General features: G+C 55.1%; 8 protein-coding genes across 8 annotated transcripts; 5 read left to right on the top strand and 3 right to left on the bottom strand.

The window, feature by feature from the left end:
• Positions 1-1,098: 1,098 nt before the first annotated feature.
• BAUCODRAFT_21083 (uncharacterized protein) lies at positions 1,099-3,123 on the bottom strand (the record flags this gene model as incomplete). The annotated part of the gene is made up of 1 exon (XM_007674134.1): positions 1,099-3,123. One exon carries the CDS (start codon positions 3,121-3,123, stop codon positions 1,099-1,101), a length of 2,025 nt encoding a protein of 674 aa, XP_007672324.1.
• Positions 3,124-3,367: 244 nt separating this feature from the next.
• BAUCODRAFT_62285 (uncharacterized protein) lies at positions 3,368-3,741 on the top strand (the record flags this gene model as incomplete). The annotated part of the gene is made up of 2 exons (XM_007674135.1): positions 3,368-3,559; positions 3,613-3,741. The coding sequence occupies 2 exons, from the start codon at positions 3,368-3,370 to the stop codon at positions 3,739-3,741; spliced, it is 321 nt and encodes a 106-aa protein (XP_007672325.1).
• A 184-nt stretch (positions 3,742-3,925) lies between these two features.
• Positions 3,926-5,099, top strand: BAUCODRAFT_198426 (uncharacterized protein). The gene is made up of 2 exons (XM_007674136.1): positions 3,926-4,904; positions 4,963-5,099. Exon 1 carries the CDS (start codon positions 4,029-4,031, stop codon positions 4,815-4,817), a length of 789 nt encoding a protein of 262 aa, XP_007672326.1. The 5' UTR covers positions 3,926-4,028; the 3' UTR covers positions 4,818-4,904; positions 4,963-5,099.
• Positions 5,071-6,718, top strand: BAUCODRAFT_197038 (uncharacterized protein). The gene has a single exon (XM_007674137.1). It carries the CDS (start codon positions 5,324-5,326, stop codon positions 6,599-6,601), a length of 1,278 nt encoding a protein of 425 aa, XP_007672327.1. The 5' UTR covers positions 5,071-5,323; the 3' UTR covers positions 6,602-6,718.
• Positions 6,719-7,515: 797 nt separating this feature from the next.
• Positions 7,516-8,148, bottom strand: BAUCODRAFT_52546 (uncharacterized protein; the record flags this gene model as incomplete). Its single annotated transcript, XM_007674138.1, has 1 exon — positions 7,516-8,148. A coding segment is annotated over one exon (633 nt), but the record flags the coding sequence as incomplete, so codon positions are not given.
• A 1,088-nt stretch (positions 8,149-9,236) lies between these two features.
• Positions 9,237-11,211, top strand: BAUCODRAFT_60935 (uncharacterized protein; the record flags this gene model as incomplete). The annotated part of the gene is made up of 2 exons (XM_007674139.1): positions 9,237-9,404; positions 9,466-11,211. The coding sequence occupies 2 exons, from the start codon at positions 9,237-9,239 to the stop codon at positions 11,209-11,211; spliced, it is 1,914 nt and encodes a 637-aa protein (XP_007672329.1).
• Positions 11,212-11,495: 284 nt separating this feature from the next.
• On the top strand, positions 11,496-15,287 carry BAUCODRAFT_61455 (uncharacterized protein; the record flags this gene model as incomplete). Its single annotated transcript, XM_007674140.1, has 3 exons — positions 11,496-11,671; positions 11,733-14,552; positions 14,588-15,287. The coding sequence occupies 3 exons, from the start codon at positions 11,496-11,498 to the stop codon at positions 15,285-15,287; spliced, it is 3,696 nt and encodes a 1,231-aa protein (XP_007672330.1).
• On the bottom strand, positions 15,267-16,729 carry BAUCODRAFT_199336 (uncharacterized protein). Its single transcript, XM_007674141.1, has one exon. The coding sequence runs from the start codon at positions 16,518-16,520 to the stop codon at positions 15,486-15,488; it is 1,035 nt and encodes a 344-aa protein (XP_007672331.1). The 5' UTR covers positions 16,521-16,729; the 3' UTR covers positions 15,267-15,485.
• Between the last annotated feature and the right edge of the window lie 661 nt (positions 16,730-17,390).

The raw sequence follows: 17,390 nt of genomic DNA on the forward strand, positions 1-17,390 counted from the left end.
AGCAGGTTTACTGTAAGCCTCGCAGCTCTGCGTACTCACCAAAGATGCGTTGTCGTAACTCATCATCGCTCAAAGATGGCGTACTGTGAGGCTTCACGCTGTTTGCCACCTTTCGCACGTTCGACCAGAGCATGTCCAGAGGTCGCTTCTCCTGATGTCCAGTTCAAATCAGCGATGCTCCACAACAGCCGTCTTCCTTTGGCACAGTGGAAGTACGCGAACGAACCATGACGAGGCAACTGCTGTTAAGGCAGCGCCCATGAGGTTATACTTCACAGCTGACTATAGCTTCAATGCTGCTGCGTCGACGTCGTGCGGTCAATGCGAGTCGCAATAGCGGTAACGTTCCAATGCTGCGCGATGTTGACCAGCAAACATACTCTGTCTCATGTGCATTGTTTCATGGCGCGGACGGGCCATTGTGCTTCTATATACTCCAATCACGCCCTGCGAAACCACAGGATCACTAATATGACCACTCATCGACGGTCAAATCCTCCATAGGGAATTCCGTCCAACGTCCGCATTCATTCCGCACGCTTACGCTGTAGCTCGAATCATTGCCACGGCAGTAAGCAGGCGCACAGCATCACCTTGACATGCTGTGGGGTTGATGATAGTTGCCTGTCTCGGTCAGATGCTGCTTACTGTAACTGGTCGACGCTAGACGCCGTCAGGGCATGTGAGGGCTACTACATGAACACATGACAATGATGCGTGTCGCACACCTCCGCTTTGCACGATGCTGATGCATGTCCACTCTGGGTGACCTGTGACGGCGCGACATTGGGTCAAAACACGAGAAGACACTGCGTATTGCGTGCCGGGTGGTCGGTAGACCCATGTTTGCAGCATACCTAGCGTGCTATGTCAAAGTTTCGGAGCCAACCCGACAAAGGTTGCACGGTCGCAGTAGCAGAGCATTACCCTCTTGAGCGAAAGCAGTGCACCTCGCCTTCCGAGACCTAGTTCGAGTGGAGAGCGCTTCTGTAATGAGCCACCAAGATCGCCTCAGAAAGTGACCGTGGGCACTCCGTTCAATCGAGACACAGTGTAGCGTCGCCAGCACATTGTTGCTAAAGGCAAGTCATTTGCCGACTAAGCTCTGACTTTCACCTCATCACTAGCTGCCAGCTTCTTCGCCCTCCTGCGCTTCTTCCTCCGCTCACCCTCTACGACATTGCCAGCGCCCTCACCGTCATCTGCTTTCCTCTTCCGCTCAAGCGCTTCACCATTGCCATGTCCACCTAGGGCCCGTTCCAGAACCCTCTCAAACCCTCCAGCAGGCTCATCCTCCCTCCCAAACGTCTCCTTCCGCCACTGCCTCAACCTTGCCTTCTTCGACATCTTCTTCCGATCTCGCCGCTTCTTTTCCGCGTCACGAAACGCATGAAGCTTCTTGAGACCGGCGTACTCGTTCAGCTGGCTGTCTTCCGCGAAGAGAATGTCTCGTGCCGACAAGCCAAAGGAGGTGGGACTTGTCGCGCGGTAGCGGAAGCCAACGGCGGGTCCCTTCTTCTCGCGAGTTGCTCCAGCTGAGAGCGGCAGCGCAGAGTCTATCATCTCTTCGATAGCTAGGCGTTCCTTGCGTGCGGCGCGCTTGGCCTCGGCTTTGTCTTGCTGGCGGTCTTTCTTCGTCTTGCGCTTTTTCTTCGGGACATCCCCGGCAGTCTCTTCATCGGCATCGCCGCCCACAGGTAGAGGTGCACCGCCTTCTAATTCGTCGTCGTACCCACCATCCTCATCGTCCGAAATTGAGAATTGTGGCTTTACATCCTCATTCTCAAATTCAGGCACCAGATCTTTAATGTCAATATCATCCGTCCACTTTGGCTTCTTTAGCTTAGCTCTCGTACTCGCAGCGTCCGCTGTTTCAGCATCAGAGTCGACGCCATCAGCATCCCGATCCTCGTAGTAATTGTCGCCGAACCTTCGCTGCATCTCCTGATCCCACTCATCGTCGTTAAAGTCCCCTTCAAGAATGTCTCGCCACTGCGAAAGGTCAACATCTTTCCCTCGAAGCCCAGCAGCATCCTTAATGCGCTTCAACTTCTCCTCCGCCTCTTCAATCTTCAGCCTCCTCAACCGCGCCTTGTCCTCCTCCCGCTCACGCTTCTCAGCTTCCTTCCTCTCCTTCTCTCGCTCTCTCGCCTTCTGACGTCCCGTCTTGTCTTCTCGCCGCACGCCATATTTGCCTACGTCTCTGCCGTACGACCTCAACGTCTCATTTGCTGTCTCAGGGTCTTCGAAGCGCAGATTGTAGGCTTCTTCGAAGACTTCAGCTCGGCGCTCATCCTCACTGTCATCGGAGTCGAAGGCTTGGAAGCGCGAGCCTTCTGCTGTCCGCCAACCCTGTGCAGCCATGAAGTTCGAAAGGAACGTTTCGGGGTCCTTGTCCGCCAGCGCTATGTCCTCTTCCGTGATCTTCTTCCGCGGCGCAACGGTGGCAGAGGGTAGACTGTTGTGCTTTTGCTTTGGCTTAGCAACCAGGAAGTCGTCCTCATCCTCAGCCTCATCATCCTCATGCGCCACCGAAGCGTGCATCTTGCCGACAAGGTCCCTTCTGAGTGCATCTTGTTCCTGCTGGAACGTTTGTGGAGGCACAGCTGCTTCCTCGGCGTCCACATCGCCGTTCTGGCCAGCCATAAGGTTCTCTCTGTGGTAATCTTGCAAATACATCGGTTTCTCCTTCTTCGCGCCGACCTGTCCGCCCGCCGCCTCTGCTTCGAACTCTTTGTAGAAGTGGAAGTCCTTGTCGTAAATCCTTGGATCCTTGCTCCTCAGCGCTTGCAAGGTGTCTGAGATTTCCCGATCCACATCCGCATCAACAAGATCCGCCTCGTCATCTTCCGACTCATCGGTTGACGATTCGTCCTCGCCTCCAAAATCGTCGCGGTTCTCCCCATCAACACCATTGGGTCTTCTCGCCTTACCATACACCTCTTCTAAGCGATGCTTATCTTCGCGCTTCTTGTTGTGCTCAAAGCGTTTCGCATACTCTTCGTTGATTTTTAAGCCTTCAGCGACGTGCGGCAACAGAACGCCTTCACCCTCGTCTTCCGAACTGGCTTCATCATCAGACAGCAATCTCGTTCTCTTGGCTGGCCTTTCCTCTTCAGCCATCTTGATATCAGCTTCAAAGCCTACCACAAACCCCTCAGAATATGTGCACAGTACAATTCAAGCAAATCGCAGAATTTACTTGGAGGACGAATTTATGCGCTGTATGGCCGGCCGTGAGTGGAGCCGAAAGTTCTGTGCCATATTCATCTGCTTGTTCTGTGTTTAAGCACATCTTCTTCTTAGTGGCATACAGAGCCGGATGTACTTTGGTAGGGGACAGTCCATGCAATTGAGACATTAGTCAATGCGAGCTACAGAACGCCTTTGGCAGCACGCGCTGCGAGTTACACTGTTCTCGCGGCCAAACTGTTCGCTGTGCGTGGACGCCAAAGAAGTGCTCTCGAAAGTATGGGACAAGCGCCATTTTGAGTATCGTGAGATGGATGTGATGCGTCACAAAAGATGGAAGGACTTGTACGAGTTCGATGTGCCAGTGGTACGAGCGTTGTTCGGGCGCGCTTGTTGTTGGTCTGCGACTGACAAGGCCAGGTGCACTTTGATAGAAAGGCTGGCGGCAATGAAGACTTCGAGACAACAGCGCAAGCTCGGAAGCTCATGCATCGCATTAACGAGACCGAGGTACAGTCTGTCATGGATGAGGTCGAGAAAGCAGATTGATGCCAGCCTCTCTTGACCTTCTGCAGGCATACCGAGCTATGGTGGGGTGGGGTTGCTTTAAAGAGCATCGTTCCATGCATCGTCGTTAAAATAACTGTTCAAGGACATTCGCAGGCGAATCGTGTGCTTTCGATCCCCTCACTGTACCATGATGTCCTCGACCAGTGGCATGATGCAGTCTGCCAATCGACTGCTGCAAGCTTTGAAAAGCGGCAAGACAGCATTCGGTGGATGGCAGGTCAGCACACTTCCATTATGGCACTTGTAGAGCCAACTTTACTAAGTCTATGCTCCCTCAGATGCTTCCCGGTTCGAATCTTGCTCGCACTATTGCACGCACCCCTAACATAGACTGGGTGTGCGTTGACACCGAGCATGGCAACCTGGACGATGCTGCCATGCACGAGTCTGTTGCCGCCATTGCTGCTTGTGGTGTCAGTCCAGTCGTCCGAGTTCCAGAGGGACAGCATTGGATGATCAAGCGCGCCCTCGACGCTGGCGCACACGCAATCATGGTGCCTCTGGTGCGAACCGTGGAAGACGCCAAGAACATTGCGAGTTACTCGAAGTTTCCGCCGCGTGGCACGAGAGGACTAGGCAGTCCGTTCAGCATGGAGAAGTTCGATCAAGGGCTCAGTCAAATGCAGTACTTTCAGCAGGCCAACGACGCCACGTTAGTCATCTTGCAGATCGAGACACAGTCGGCGCTCAGCGTAGTCCATGAGATTGCCGCTGTGCCCGGCATAGACGTCCTGCTCGTCGGACCGTACGACCTAGGCAACAGCATCGGCCATCCCGTCCTCGGCTCAGACTACGATCCCGAGCTGAAAGAAGCTATCACCAAGATCCGGGAAGCTGCGAAAGCAGCCGGAAAGTGGAGCGCTATTTACTGCGGCTCAGGCGAGCAAGCACGGACTTATGCAGATCAGGGTTTCAATATGTGCAGTTGTATGACCGATGCCACAGGGATGAAGAAGTTGTTCGCTGATGCAGTGGATGCGGCTAGAGGGAGCTATCTGCACGCCGGCGTGCAAGGCGTCGTGAAAGGCGTGGAGAAGATGACGAGCAGCGACTGAGTGGAAGGCGGTCCGAGCAATTCAGTACGTCGAGCAGTCGGCCGTACATTGTTTATTTCAGGCTATGTGAGGCGAAGACACAGAGTAGCAAGCAATCACTGGACCCATTGTTTGATCCCCCCGTCCGCTAATTCATGGCCTACAGCAAGCTCCGCGCTGCGGTAGATGAGGGTGAACCTGCAAGCTGGGCAGACTGATCCTGATAGCGGAGCACCGGGTGCATCCTATGGGTTCCGAATATGAACCAAGGGAATCCTTTCACGAACGTTGACTCTGGCATTGTGTCGAAGGCGTCTGAATGTGAGATGTCTACAGTACCTCTGTTAACAAGGAACGTGCCAGCCTTCTCCGCGATTTACAATTTGGGCTGCCCCGCACACACATGTACAATGACATCGCGGTACAGGCACGGGCAGATGACGACTCGCAAGCACAGCAAAGTGCACTTGATGTGTTGAAGTGGTACGCTCTGTAACTCGCGTGGTCACTATAAGCCCCAGTCAATTATGGTGCTTCGAGTTACTCTTGTTGCACTCCTCGCAACTGCGAACCTGGCCTCTGCACAATTTTTCGATACCATCAACGGATTCCGACCGTTCGGGCCCGGCTACAATCGCGGCGCTTACCCGCAAGACTTCGGTGTCGTTGGGTCATCTCTGGAAGCTGTTCATGACAGCCAACAAGCACCTACTGGGCTTGCAGTGGACAATGCGGTCAATGTCTACCTCACGTATCCTCGCAACAATGGGCAGACTCCGAACAACGTCGTGATATGCACGGACTTCAACAATGAGAAACCATGGCCGTCAGCGGCGATTCAGAACTGTACCTCGGGCCAAGATCCTTCGACGTGCTTCCTTAACGTACAGAACGTCGTCCTGGACTCTATTGGGCAGTTATGGATTGTCGACAGTGGGATTCCGGCCAGCATAGCCAACCAAAGTGGTGCCCAAGCGGTCTACGGTGGCGCGAAGATCATGTCGTTCAATCAAACGACCAGCCAGCTCATCCGCACGTACGTAATCCCGCAGACTCTACTCGCGTATGGGGCCAATGCCAACGATGTGCGGATCAACAACACTCTTGGTACCAAGGGTTATGCTTTCATTACGGACGAGAGTACGAACAGCTCCCTCATAGCGATCAATCTGGACGACGGCAGTGCTGTCCGCCGCCTTTTCAATACTAGCGTCGTGCGCGCTGACCCAGGCTATGTGGGCTCGTATGACGGAGACCTCATCTATAGCTGGAACGGAACTAAGAAGTCCTACTTCACGACCGGAGCTGACGGTATCGCACTCGCCAGTGGGAACGTATACTGGGGCGTACTTGCTAGTCAACGCTTTTACTACATCTCGCAAAGTGCGATCATCAACACGAGTCTGTCTGATGCGCAGGTGCTAGCTGCGGTGCAGAATCCTGGTCAATGTGGATCCGAGCAAGCAGGCTTCACTGCCGACGACCATGGGCGGGTGTACATCCTGGCGAGCGAACAAAATGCGATTTACTACGTAGACACTCAACAGAGCGAGGTGAATCAGACGGTAAACGGCGTACCGCCAGGCGGCTCAGGACCCGTTGCTGCGAATAACTACGTTGTCAAGACGCTTGTTCGCAATGCCATGATTCAGCATGCTGATAGTGCCGCAGTTTTGGACGGATGGTTGTACTTCTGCACAAACCAGCTTGAGCTAGGTCCGCAAAGACAGTACAACAACACTGACAATCGGCGAGGGCCGTTCAGGAGCTTTAGAGTGTGGATCGGGCGAGGGCCGGCCGTGTAAGCAATTAGCTAACCATTGCACGAAGTTGGGTACAAGGCAGCCATTTGTGGCTCAGATCGCTTTTCACTCTCCAATCTGCCTAATTCGCACGCCTTGTGCTAGCATAATGCTATCCGCTTGCTGTCGCCATGCATCACTAAATACCATCGCTATGCTTTACAAACGTTGTCAAGCCCACAGCACCCAAATCTCTTAACCGGGCGTGCTGAATGCCCTGCACCCTTTCCCTCAGATTAGGTAGCCCTGCGTGCGTGCCGACGGGCATGGGGGTGCCCGCCAGCTGTGCGCTTCACGATCTGACCACCCTTGCAAGATGTACCTGGAGCGACAGGCTGCATTACAGTCGCGCCGTTCGGGTTAGGCAAGCCGAACTCCGTACCATCGCTGCTACATACCAAACTTCCAGCGCCCGAAGAAGATCCACCAGATGAGCTACCTGAGCTTGCGCTCGCCAAGGCGGAGGGTGCTTGGGCAGTGTTAGAGCCACCACCAGCGGCAGCTGAGGAGACCGCTGCTGTTGGAGGGACTGAGGTGGCGACCGTCGTGGAGGTGCTCGCCAAAGAAAGGGTGACGAAGCTCATCTGACTGGGCGCGCTTGCAGAGACCGAATTTCTGGCCTGACTGCCGCTTGTATACACTATTGAGGTCGCCGCAGCAGATGAAACGCTGCTTTGACTGTAGGCGCCGTTGTTGCCGCTAGAGGAAAATGCTGCGGAGGCAGACCCAGACGCAGATCCAGAGGCTGAGGCTGTGGCAAATGCACTTGCCGTTGCAGTCGAGGGCCCGGCTGCGGAACCTTTGTCTGAGCCTCCGGAGCCGCCTGCAGTCATCGCAGCTGCTGAGGCCGCACACGACGGTCCTGTGGCGGAAGCAAGGCTAGCACTTGCGCCACCGTCCTTGGAGACCACAGCGCTTCCAGGATTTGGAATTACCAGATCGCTCATTTCGACAGAGCTGCAATCGGACGTAGGGAGATTAATAATGTATGCATTGGGTAAGCTGTCGTAAACGCTGCTGTCGCTGGAGCCACCCGTGACCGTAATAGGCGCGCAATTCATATACGTCTCGCGATTTCCGATCCTGTTCATCCAGACCCAGGCGAAAGTGAGATCGCCATTGATCATACCTTGCGGGAGCTGGTAGGTAAGATTGGATGTGCCGCCACTGGAGGAGTCGCCCGCGATCGGGCAGCCGCCCTCGTAGATCTGGAACGTCTTCCATTGGGTGCTGACGCTGGGCTCCTTATCGGTCGTGACTGCGAGCTGGCATGTACCGCCACCGTGGCTTGCAGAGCCGGAAAAAGCGAGAGGCATTTCTTGTCCGACAGCGACCTGCGTTCGACTTCCAACCTTGTAGGATCCGCCGGCGGCAAGCTGGCAAGGGAAGTTGCTTCCCGGTGATCCAGGTGCGAGATTCGCAAGTGGGGAGGTCGTAACCGCTGGCGAGGTAAATGGCTCGGGGCTGACAATGATGATGTGGGCCTTGACGAAGAGTGGCATCGCAGCTGCCAGAGCTAGAGCGAAGACGGATGATTTGTAGAAAGACATGATTGTCTTCGATCGTGAACTGTTGCTTAGAAATATTGACGTGGGAAGATCTAATGTCTCGACCTGCGAGAATCTTCCTGGATCGTTGTTATGCTGGAAATGCTGTTGGAAATGACCGTAGGTTACTTGAGCTTGCCAGAAGCTGCAAAGGAATGGAAGAGTGAGAGGTTGAATGTTACTCTGCAGCAAGGGGATTCAGAAAGATATATGTAGGGGGAGTACGAAAGGTGGCATGCATGCTGTGAAACAAAGGCTTTGTAACACTGTCATGACACAATCGCTAGTCACCATGCCACCACATTCACCAGACCGCTTGGCTGTGGGTGAATGCAGATGCGGGCGTAGACGGGGTTCCCAATGAGCGTGCATCGTGCCAATATCATGCTAGGATGTTGTGGCGCTGCCGGTCGCTGGAATGTCGCCAGGGTTGGTCCACCATACGGGGTGCGAAGACTGTCGCGCGTGGAGGCCTGGATGGTGGTCTTGTAGAAGTCTTTGAAGCGTGCAGAAGGAGACTTGGTCGGTAAAGTGAAACATAGCCTGGCGCGTAGGCGAAACGCCGCCCGAGCTCAAGCGTGCCCATCTGCCGGTATTCTCACTACATAGTTGGCGTACGGCACAGTGTGACCGCGTGATCTGTAGTTCTTCACATGCACCATGAGTCGAACAGGGAGTATGCGACGGTTATGATGGAAAGAACGTCAGGTAAGGAAAGGTACTAATAGTGATATGCAGTGATCAGCAAAGCGGGTTTTTGATTGAGTCTTGGCAGGTCATCGCCACGTGACCGTGCTTCTAGTCGTGCTCTGCTCTGTTAATTTCACAGGTGGCAACCGTGCTACGCCCATTCACTTCTTTGAACATTCTGTTTTTGCTGCAAGACAGTAGTAAGCTTTGTGGTGGAATAGTGTTTGTCTCCACTATATCACGATATAGAGCCCATCGCCTAAAGTCACTTATTGGTGCCTTAGGCAGGAAATAGTACAGGCGATATTCTTGAGCAGAGCTCTCTAGGTAGACCTTGTTACGGACGAATCACTCTTTGCAAGAGAGGGAGACTCTGCCTTGTTGAGCAGGACACGGAAATCATGGCGCAAGATCTTGAACCCAAGAGGCCGAAATCGTTCGAAGCGCTCACGCCATCGCTCGCCGATTGGATTCTCGACTACACACATAGCATGAGCTTTCAACGGACGACGCCTGTGCAAGCCATGGCAATACCGCTTTTGTTGGGCAACAAGGACCTCGTGGTAGAGGTATGCTCAAACTTATGCTCACGCAATGATCTTTCGCATAGCGAACTAACAGTTAGTCTAGGCAGTTACAGGAAGTGGCAAAACGCTTAGTTTCCTCATCCCAATCGTCTCCCGAATATTGAGCGCAGAGGAACCGAACAAGAAGGGCTATGTACGCAGCATAGTTGTTGCGCCAACCAAGGAACTAGCAACGCAAATTCATGACGTACTTCGTGGCCTCCTAGACTTCCATCCCCCGTCTTCAGCTGTGTTGCGACCGTCTGCTGAGCAGGAAGATGGTGATGAGACATCGTCCTCGCAGCGGGAAGTGCCTCCAGGTCCTTATGTGATACCACAACTTCTCATCGGTGGCCGTACGAAATTAGCAGAAGACCTCTCAACCTACTCCGCCTTGAACCCCAATGTGCTGATTGCAACCCCCAAACGGTTGGTCGAGGTCCTACAATCTTCGAGGGTCATACTGAAGAGACACTATTTCGACCTTCTGGTATTAGATGAGGCAGACCGTCTTCTTGATCCAAACTTCCAGTCAGACCTACAAACAATACTGCAGCTTGTGCCTAAGGAGAGACGGACAGGCTTGTTCAGCGCATCCGTTTCTGAAGCTGTCAACGAACTTGTAAGGGTGGGAATGCGCTATCCGTTCAAGATCAGCGCCAAAGTGCGCAGTAAGTCAGGGGCGCTGGATAAGCGGACGCCTGAGAGTCTGCGGCTTTGCTACGTTGTCGTCAAGCCCACGGAAAAGCTTCCGGTGTTGAAACGGATTCTGCAGGAGACAAAAGCCGAGAAGTGCATTGCCTATGTTTCGACCAGGGCGGGTGTGGACTACTGGAAAGACATACTGCCGAGCTTGTTGGATATGGCGGTGTTTCCCGTTCATGGCGACTACAAAGCGCCCATAAGAGCGAAGAACGTGCGACGCTTCCAAGACTGCCCCTCTCCGGCTGTCTTGCTGACTACTGACGTGCTGGCACGTGGCATTGATATTCCTGATATTGATCTGGTGGCACAACTTGACCCACCAAGCCAACCGAAGGACTTCATACACCGGTGTGGTCGGTCTGGACGAGCGGGGAAACGTGGACTCGCCATCACCTTCTTAAATGAAGGGAGCGAAGAAGATTACGTCAAATACCTCGACCTGCAAGGCATGAAGCTCGAACCTTTCGCGGTACCCTTAGCGCTCTCCGAAGAGCCAACGCTCGGAACCGCCCAGGCGATCCGTGATATCATTAAGCAGAAGCGCGAGCTACACGACCGGTCACAGAAAGCTTTCGTTAGCTGGGTGCAAGCTTACACGAAAACACTGCCGGTCAATATCTTCAACCTGAAGCAAGTCGACTGGGCTGAGCTAGGCCGCGCCTGGGGCCTGCTTCGCTGGCCGAAGATGCCAGAGCTGAAACGGCACTTTCAGCAAGCGGTCGCCGACAGGACCTTTGGCCTCAATGTTACGGAAGGCTTTGATCTGGACACGGTGGCGTACGCGGACAAAGTACGTGAGACGCGCCGTCAGGAAGTGCTTGCTGCTCAGGCACGTGGAGAGCGGCCGCCTGTGTCGAGTAAGCTTGGTGGTGCAGCGGCTGAAGCGAGGCGGAGGAAAGAGAAGGCGTGGAGCGGACAAAAGGAAGTGAAGGCCATCAAGGAAGCGAGGAGAGAGAGGAAGGAAGTCCGGCGGAAGGCTGAGAGGGTGGGGAAGATGTCAGCGTCGGAGAAGGTGGAGGAGATGGAGTTGAATGAGCTGATTTCGCGAGTGAGAGCGCAGACCGCGGCGGAGGGCGATGATGGCTTTGAAGGCTTCGGTGACTGATTCCTACACACGCAAGACAAATCATAATATCTGAAGTCTCCGCCATGTCAAAGACTGGTGCACTAAGCCGTCACGTGTCTTGGAGCTCTAGCGCGTTTTGACCGGCTTGGCTGTTGAAGTCCGAGCTTTCAGCTTTGGCTTCGCGGGAGCTTCTCCACATCAAAACAATCCGACAAGCGCGACAGCAGCGTCGATAGCCATCCATGGCAGCAACGATTCATTGACACAGTATTGGGCGCGTTGGAACGCACATTTGGATAGAGTCTTAAGCATCGCCAGCAGTTATGGCATCAACGAAGACCAGAGCGGCGCCGGTGGGATCTTGGCAATGGATAGCAGATGAGCGCGAGCAAGCGGCGCAGTTTATCGAGCAGGATGTAGAGGAGTTCAGCTTCAGTGTGAGGAATGAGCTCGAGTGGCTGAACGAGCACATGGCTGAAGTCTTCAGCAATGGCAGCGTGTATGCGGCGTCCGCTCCTTCTACGTATGCTGGTTGTGGTGCTGACGCTGATGTTGTGTAGTAATTTCGCCGACATCTTCAAGACGCCCGGCAAGCTACGCGGCAGGACACCACGAACGGCGCGCAAACGAGATGCTTTGGTGCCTAGACGACCGCTTACGGATATCTTTGGGCCGGGTACAGAGGTGGCACCACTATCTGCGCAAAGGCCGAATGCTTTCCTTGAGAACGTAGCACAGTTCGCGATTGCGGAAGACGCAGAAGATGCCGCCCCGCAGCGCCCTATGAGCCGGAGTAAGAGTCCACAACGTGTGGGCAAGCCCGGCAATACCGACTCAGGGTACCACGGCATGACAGAGGATGAAATGGAGGGAGACGCGAAAACGGAGACCGCCACCACGTCAAGTCAGGAAGCGGAAGGAGAGAAGGTTCCTTTGCGCGACGATCAGCCTCGTCCCGTACCCATAAGGCAGGATACTGCAGAAGGAGGACAGACTAGTGATGAGTCCTTCACGTCAGCAAAAGAAGACCAAGAGAGCCGTCACGCGTCTAAGGAGGCGCTGCGAGAGGTGCAAGTGTTGGAGGATGATGCCACCTTCAGCGAGGAAGCAGCCCTTGACGTGAATGCCGGAGTGGCTACGACAGCTGTGCTGGCAGGAACCTCAATCGAGGCCGTGATGGTTGCAGAAGACGTCGCGGACGATACGCCGATGTCGCCATCTGACGGTGTATCCACGCCCGAGAAACTGCTCCAGCGGAAGAGCAGCTTCACGTTCTCTGCTCTGCCAGCGCGTGAGCCGCTAAATGCAAAGCATAGTTTCGGTGCAAGGAACAGCCAGGTCGATACCATACGCAACAGCGTTCTTGCGCACTCTTTCGGCGCACGACAAGTAGAACCCGAAGCAGAGGATGACGTCTACACTGCAGAGAAGCCTGAGGAGAGCAAGGCGTACAGCAAAACCTCAACGCAGCTACTGCACGAGCGCATAACCATGCTTGGCAAGATGAAGGAGCCGCGTACTTCCAAGAGTATGGCGCAGAGTACTGTTTCTGGCCAAGCTACGTACCCGAAGCTGCCAAACGCGTCGGCAGAACCTGCGCAGCGTGAAGGCGCTGCTAACTTGGGCAATTTGGAGCAAGACGTCCACATGGTCGACGCCGATAATGACGATGATGACTGGATTGTGCCAGCGAAGTCATCCAGAAACGAGCATGTCGCGCCAGTGATTAACGCTGCTCAGACGTTTCCTCAACGAGAAGGCTCGCCAGCGAGGCCAAGCTTGCACCAGAAATCCATCTCCAGCACGAACATTCTGTCATCCACCAGGCCAGCCATGCCGATAGGCCACCAGAAGTCGCAATCTGTCACGAACCCCAGCTTGGCCAACGCCGTTGGCGCTGTATTCTCAACCACTCCTTTTGGGTCACCCATGGCTAAGAAGCAGCATGATGGTCCGCTTAGCGCCTCAAAGAACAAGCTCTGGTCAGCGTTAAAGTCCGCAAAGAGCATCTTCGCCTCTTCAGCTAGCGCCAGTGCTGCGGCAAAGCTTGAAGCACACAATTCGCCGTCTGTTGTCCGCTCTCCGCAACGAGGCATGTCTGGCGAATCGAGAACCAAGGCTGTGTTCAATATGCCTGGCGCTCTCTACTCAGAGCAGCAGCTTCCACCAAGTCCCGTAAGGCCGGTGTCTGTTGTCTCCGCCAGCCCAAGTCGAAAGACAAGAAGCTCGAACGAAAGCGATAAGAAGCGTGAAAAGGAAGTCAAGGCTCAGCAGAAGGCTGCTGATGAGCTTGAGAAGGCGAGGGAAAAGGAACGACAGAAGGCCGCCAAGCAACAGGATGAGAGACGACAGGCTGAAGAGGCCGAAGCTGCTCGGGTGGAGCAGGAGACAGAGCACGCTGAGCGCCCTGTTTCTGCGCAGAGCGACCAAGGTGACATGCCGCCGCCACCTCCACCAAAGAGTATGTTACCCGCTGGGAAGCTTCGAGCTCCCGGCCGACTCATGCGACCAACACGAGCAGAGCCGAATGCGAAGCCCGCGCCCGTCTCTATTCGTGTAGCTTCGCAATCTCAACGACTGGGTCAAGGTGCGCCGGGAGCCCTGTCAAAGTCTCAGCATGAGGGAACGGCAATGGCGCCGCCACCTCCGCCGAAGACTGGCTTACGGACGGCCTCTGCACAGGGCAGCGTGCGGAGCTCGACCGCGCCGAATAATGCACGGCTGAAAGTGTTGGAGGCAGCAGCCAGGAAGAAGGAAGCAGATGAGCGAGCCGCGGCGAAGAAGCTTGAGCAGAAGCGTGAGCTGGAGCGTAAGCGCGCTGCGAAAGCGGAGGAAGAGCGCCGTATCGAGGAGGAGAAGCGAGCAGCGGAACAGGCACGCATCCATGAAGCGAAGTTGGCTGCACAGCGGAAAGCCGAGCAACAAGCTGCTGAAGCTAGGAGACGAGAGCAGCAACGACTCGAACAGCAGCGCGTGCAGGAGGAAGCGCAAAAGGCCAAGGCGGCTCATGAGCTGGCTGAGGCGATCAAGCGGGAACGAGCTCAGCAGACGGCTGCTCACCCGAGAGGTGACGTTGGCGGAACGCTGAGGCAACTTGCAAAGAGCACGATGGCAGACCTGTCCTTTGCGAAGCCAGCGCTCCAAATGAATCCAGCCAAACCAGCCAAACGCGTGTTACAGGAGGATGAGGAACCACAGCATGCTGCACCGCCGCAACGGCCTGGATTGCAGCGAGGTCCGGCGAGCTTTCAGCAGGATGGGGCGAAGCGGAGACGGACGGACGAGGAGCAGGAGCAGGATGCTCCACGGCATTCAGTCATGGCGCCGCCAAAGCGGCCTTCTGTGTTGCAGAAGGTAAGCTGCAAAGACCGGCAGAATCAGTGACACAGTGATATTGACATAGTTCCTAGGAGAGCACGGCGCACAAGTTTCCACATGGCTACGCTCACGCCCCACCAGCTGCTACACATCATACGAACAACATGTTCAAGTCCACCGTCACCGCTCAACACCAACTACAGCACGCTGGAAAGCCGGCTCCTAGCCACCCCAGCCAAACCGTGCAGATGTCGAACGCCCGTATTCCGTTCGCAGAGAACGCCAATCCGCCCACGGCGCAGTATGCAGCGTACCAGCAGACACATCCTGGTTACGAAAACCTCGTCCCCGGCGCCGCAGCCTCCAAGTTCAAGACACCTGCACGCCCCGCACAAGCCCAAAAGTCCGCCAAGTCATCGCCCATGTATCCGAACGGCGACAGCATCCAGCTTCCGGAGATTCTCACCGACTCTGAGGAAGAGGACAGCGAAGACGATGCGTCGGGCGGCTTCCGCGCACCTTCATGGGTCGCGTCGCCTGCATTGCGCGAGCTGTTGACGCAGCAACAGCTGGTGGATCCGGAGACCGTTTTCGGGCCGATCGCCGAGTTGAAGATGGAGGAGGTTTTTAAGGGTGGCAAGAACCAGGACCGGCTCAAGAAGTTCCGAGATAGAGGCAGTAGCGCGGCATGGATTGAGAGTGGGGATGCGGTTACGAGTGCGGAAAAGCGCAGGGATATGGAGCTGCGGGAGCGTGTTGTAAGGGAGGGCGGTTGGAGGTATGAGCCCAGTCATTGAATTGTTTGGGTTCACTGTACTGAACTTGGGCCGGGACTACCGGCGTCAAGTTACACTCGTTCGATCAATGCAAGACTATCTGTTGCTCGCATTGATCACGCGTTTGTTGTACGTGTGAGCAGCGGCCGCCGGATCCGGGAGAGTTTGCAATGGCCGTCGTGCAATCTATCGTACACACTTTCCTCCAGCCTTTACCGGCTAACTTTCAGGCGTCGGAGACGCAGCTTTAGGCGGTCCGCCAGCCCTCGGGGGAGGTGGAAGTCCACCGCTTGCGTTCGTCGAGGGTGCATTGTCAGCCGCGCGTGACTTCTGCTCCCCTTCCGCAAAGTAGTCGTCTAACCCAGCCGCGGGAGCGACGGCATGATGCGCTCGCGCTTTCTTCGCCTTACCCGGTGGTGGAGCTGTGGCTGCCAAAGATGCCGCACTCGCTACCGGTGGACTCGAGATGGACATTTCCGCGGGCACAAGGAAGTCTGTGGCACCGGGCTCGCCATTGAATTGAGTCTCTTGATCCGCATCCTCAGGCTCGAAATGCTGACCGTGTGCTTCGAAGAGTGTCTCTCCTGGAGCTTGCGAAGGCTCTGTCAGTGGCGCTGGGATCCGGTGAAGCGCCCCATAGCCCAGCACACATCCCAGCGACCCTTCACCGCCCCAGCTTCGAGACGGCGTGATTGTGACCATCCGCGTCACATCGTACTCGTTGTTATAGACCCACAATCTCAGTGGACGTTCCATGAAATGCTCTACCAAGGCACCGAGACCCGCCTCGCCTCCCTTGAGATTTCCATCTGGTGAGCCAAGAACGTAGTCGCTGTAGGGCAGCAACCCTGCGACGTCTGCGGGGGAGTTAGGTATCACGTCAAGGATGTGCCACACCTCATCCGTGATGGATAGAGGACTCCACTGAAGACTGAGGCCCAAGCTACTTTCGGTGGGCACGGAAAGGTATATCTCGCGGACTTGCTGCCCTTTCGCGCCGAAGACCCCTAGGCTGATTGTGGCGCCCGCGCAGTTGCGTAGCTCGGTCATGAAGAGGTTCGGATCGGCATTGTCAATACTGCGGCCGTTGATGCCAATGATGAAGTCGAACCAGGGTTCTAGATCAAGGTTGAGGTCGCTGTTGCGAAGCACCTGGAAGCCCCATCCTGCCCGTCCGCCGGATTGTTGATGGCTTTGCGGTTCCGCATCCAGGCGGGCAATGAAGCGGTTGAGAGCCCCAAAGACGTTCGCCATTCGCACGAGACTACGTCAAGCTCGGGTGTATATTGAGATGTCTTGAGAGTATTACTGACTCGGATGTCAAAACTGCTTGCATAGGAGCAAGGTGAGGTGTCTTGACATCTGTGGGTACACTCGATACCATCGGCGTAGAGCTCGGCATATCGTGGAATGGCTGCTGCTTTATGGTAACTATACAGGATAGAGATTTCGCGAGCCAATCGACTTTCTAGGGAAGACACATGGGTTTTCACAACGTTCAACAGCATATCAACTTAACATATAACAAGTGTAATGGACATATCGACGATAATACTGCCCGTGGACGAGCTGCCTCGACTCTGCCTTGTCGGCTAACCGACCCGCTGAGCCGCAAGATCTAGAGAACGATCGACCTGGAAGACATTGAAATCAGTATTCGTACGTTACTGTTGTGTACTGCAAGTCGCGAGCCGAGACAAGTGGGTAGGACAGTCACGAAAGACCTTCATTCCTGGGTCAAGCCCGCTATCAATCTCGGGACTTTAAGCTATGAAGGTGGAGATACTGGAGAGCACGCTTGCTACAGCTTTCCGAACGCGTGAATAGAACGCTGTAGAGGTGAAGCAGATTGCAAGGACAATCGCCGGACGCATGCATTGCATCGAGACAGGGCGCCGTCTTTCTCAGCACGGGAATCTCAATGCTAACCACGTCAAGGATTCTCCCGTTTGTTGCTGGGTTGCGGCGGGATCGGTCCTCCAAAGACGCGGTCAGAACAAGTGAGCTCGACGCTCACTTTTGCACGCGATTGTTCTGGAGTGTAACAGAAGCCCACGTGATGTTACGAATTGTTTCTGGTAACCGGCGGGTGATGGTGAGAATACGACAAGCCGTACTTGGGGA

Source organism: Baudoinia panamericana (genome assembly GCF_000338955.1).
Source record: "Baudoinia panamericana UAMH 10762 unplaced genomic scaffold BAUCOscaffold_1, whole genome shotgun sequence".
NCBI classification, from domain to species: domain Eukaryota; kingdom Fungi; phylum Ascomycota; class Dothideomycetes; order Mycosphaerellales; family Teratosphaeriaceae; genus Baudoinia; species Baudoinia panamericana.

What these genes read in the sequence shown, in the direction of transcription:
- BAUCODRAFT_199336 (XM_007674141.1), bottom strand. Translation starts at nt 16,520, where the DNA reads ATGGCGAACGTCTTTGGGGCTCTCAACCGCTTCATTGCCCGCCTGGAT.
- BAUCODRAFT_197038 (XM_007674137.1), top strand. Translation starts at nt 5,324, where the DNA reads ATGGTGCTTCGAGTTACTCTTGTTGCACTCCTCGCAACTGCGAACCTG.
- BAUCODRAFT_198426 (XM_007674136.1), top strand. Translation starts at nt 4,029, where the DNA reads ATGCTCCCTCAGATGCTTCCCGGTTCGAATCTTGCTCGCACTATTGCA.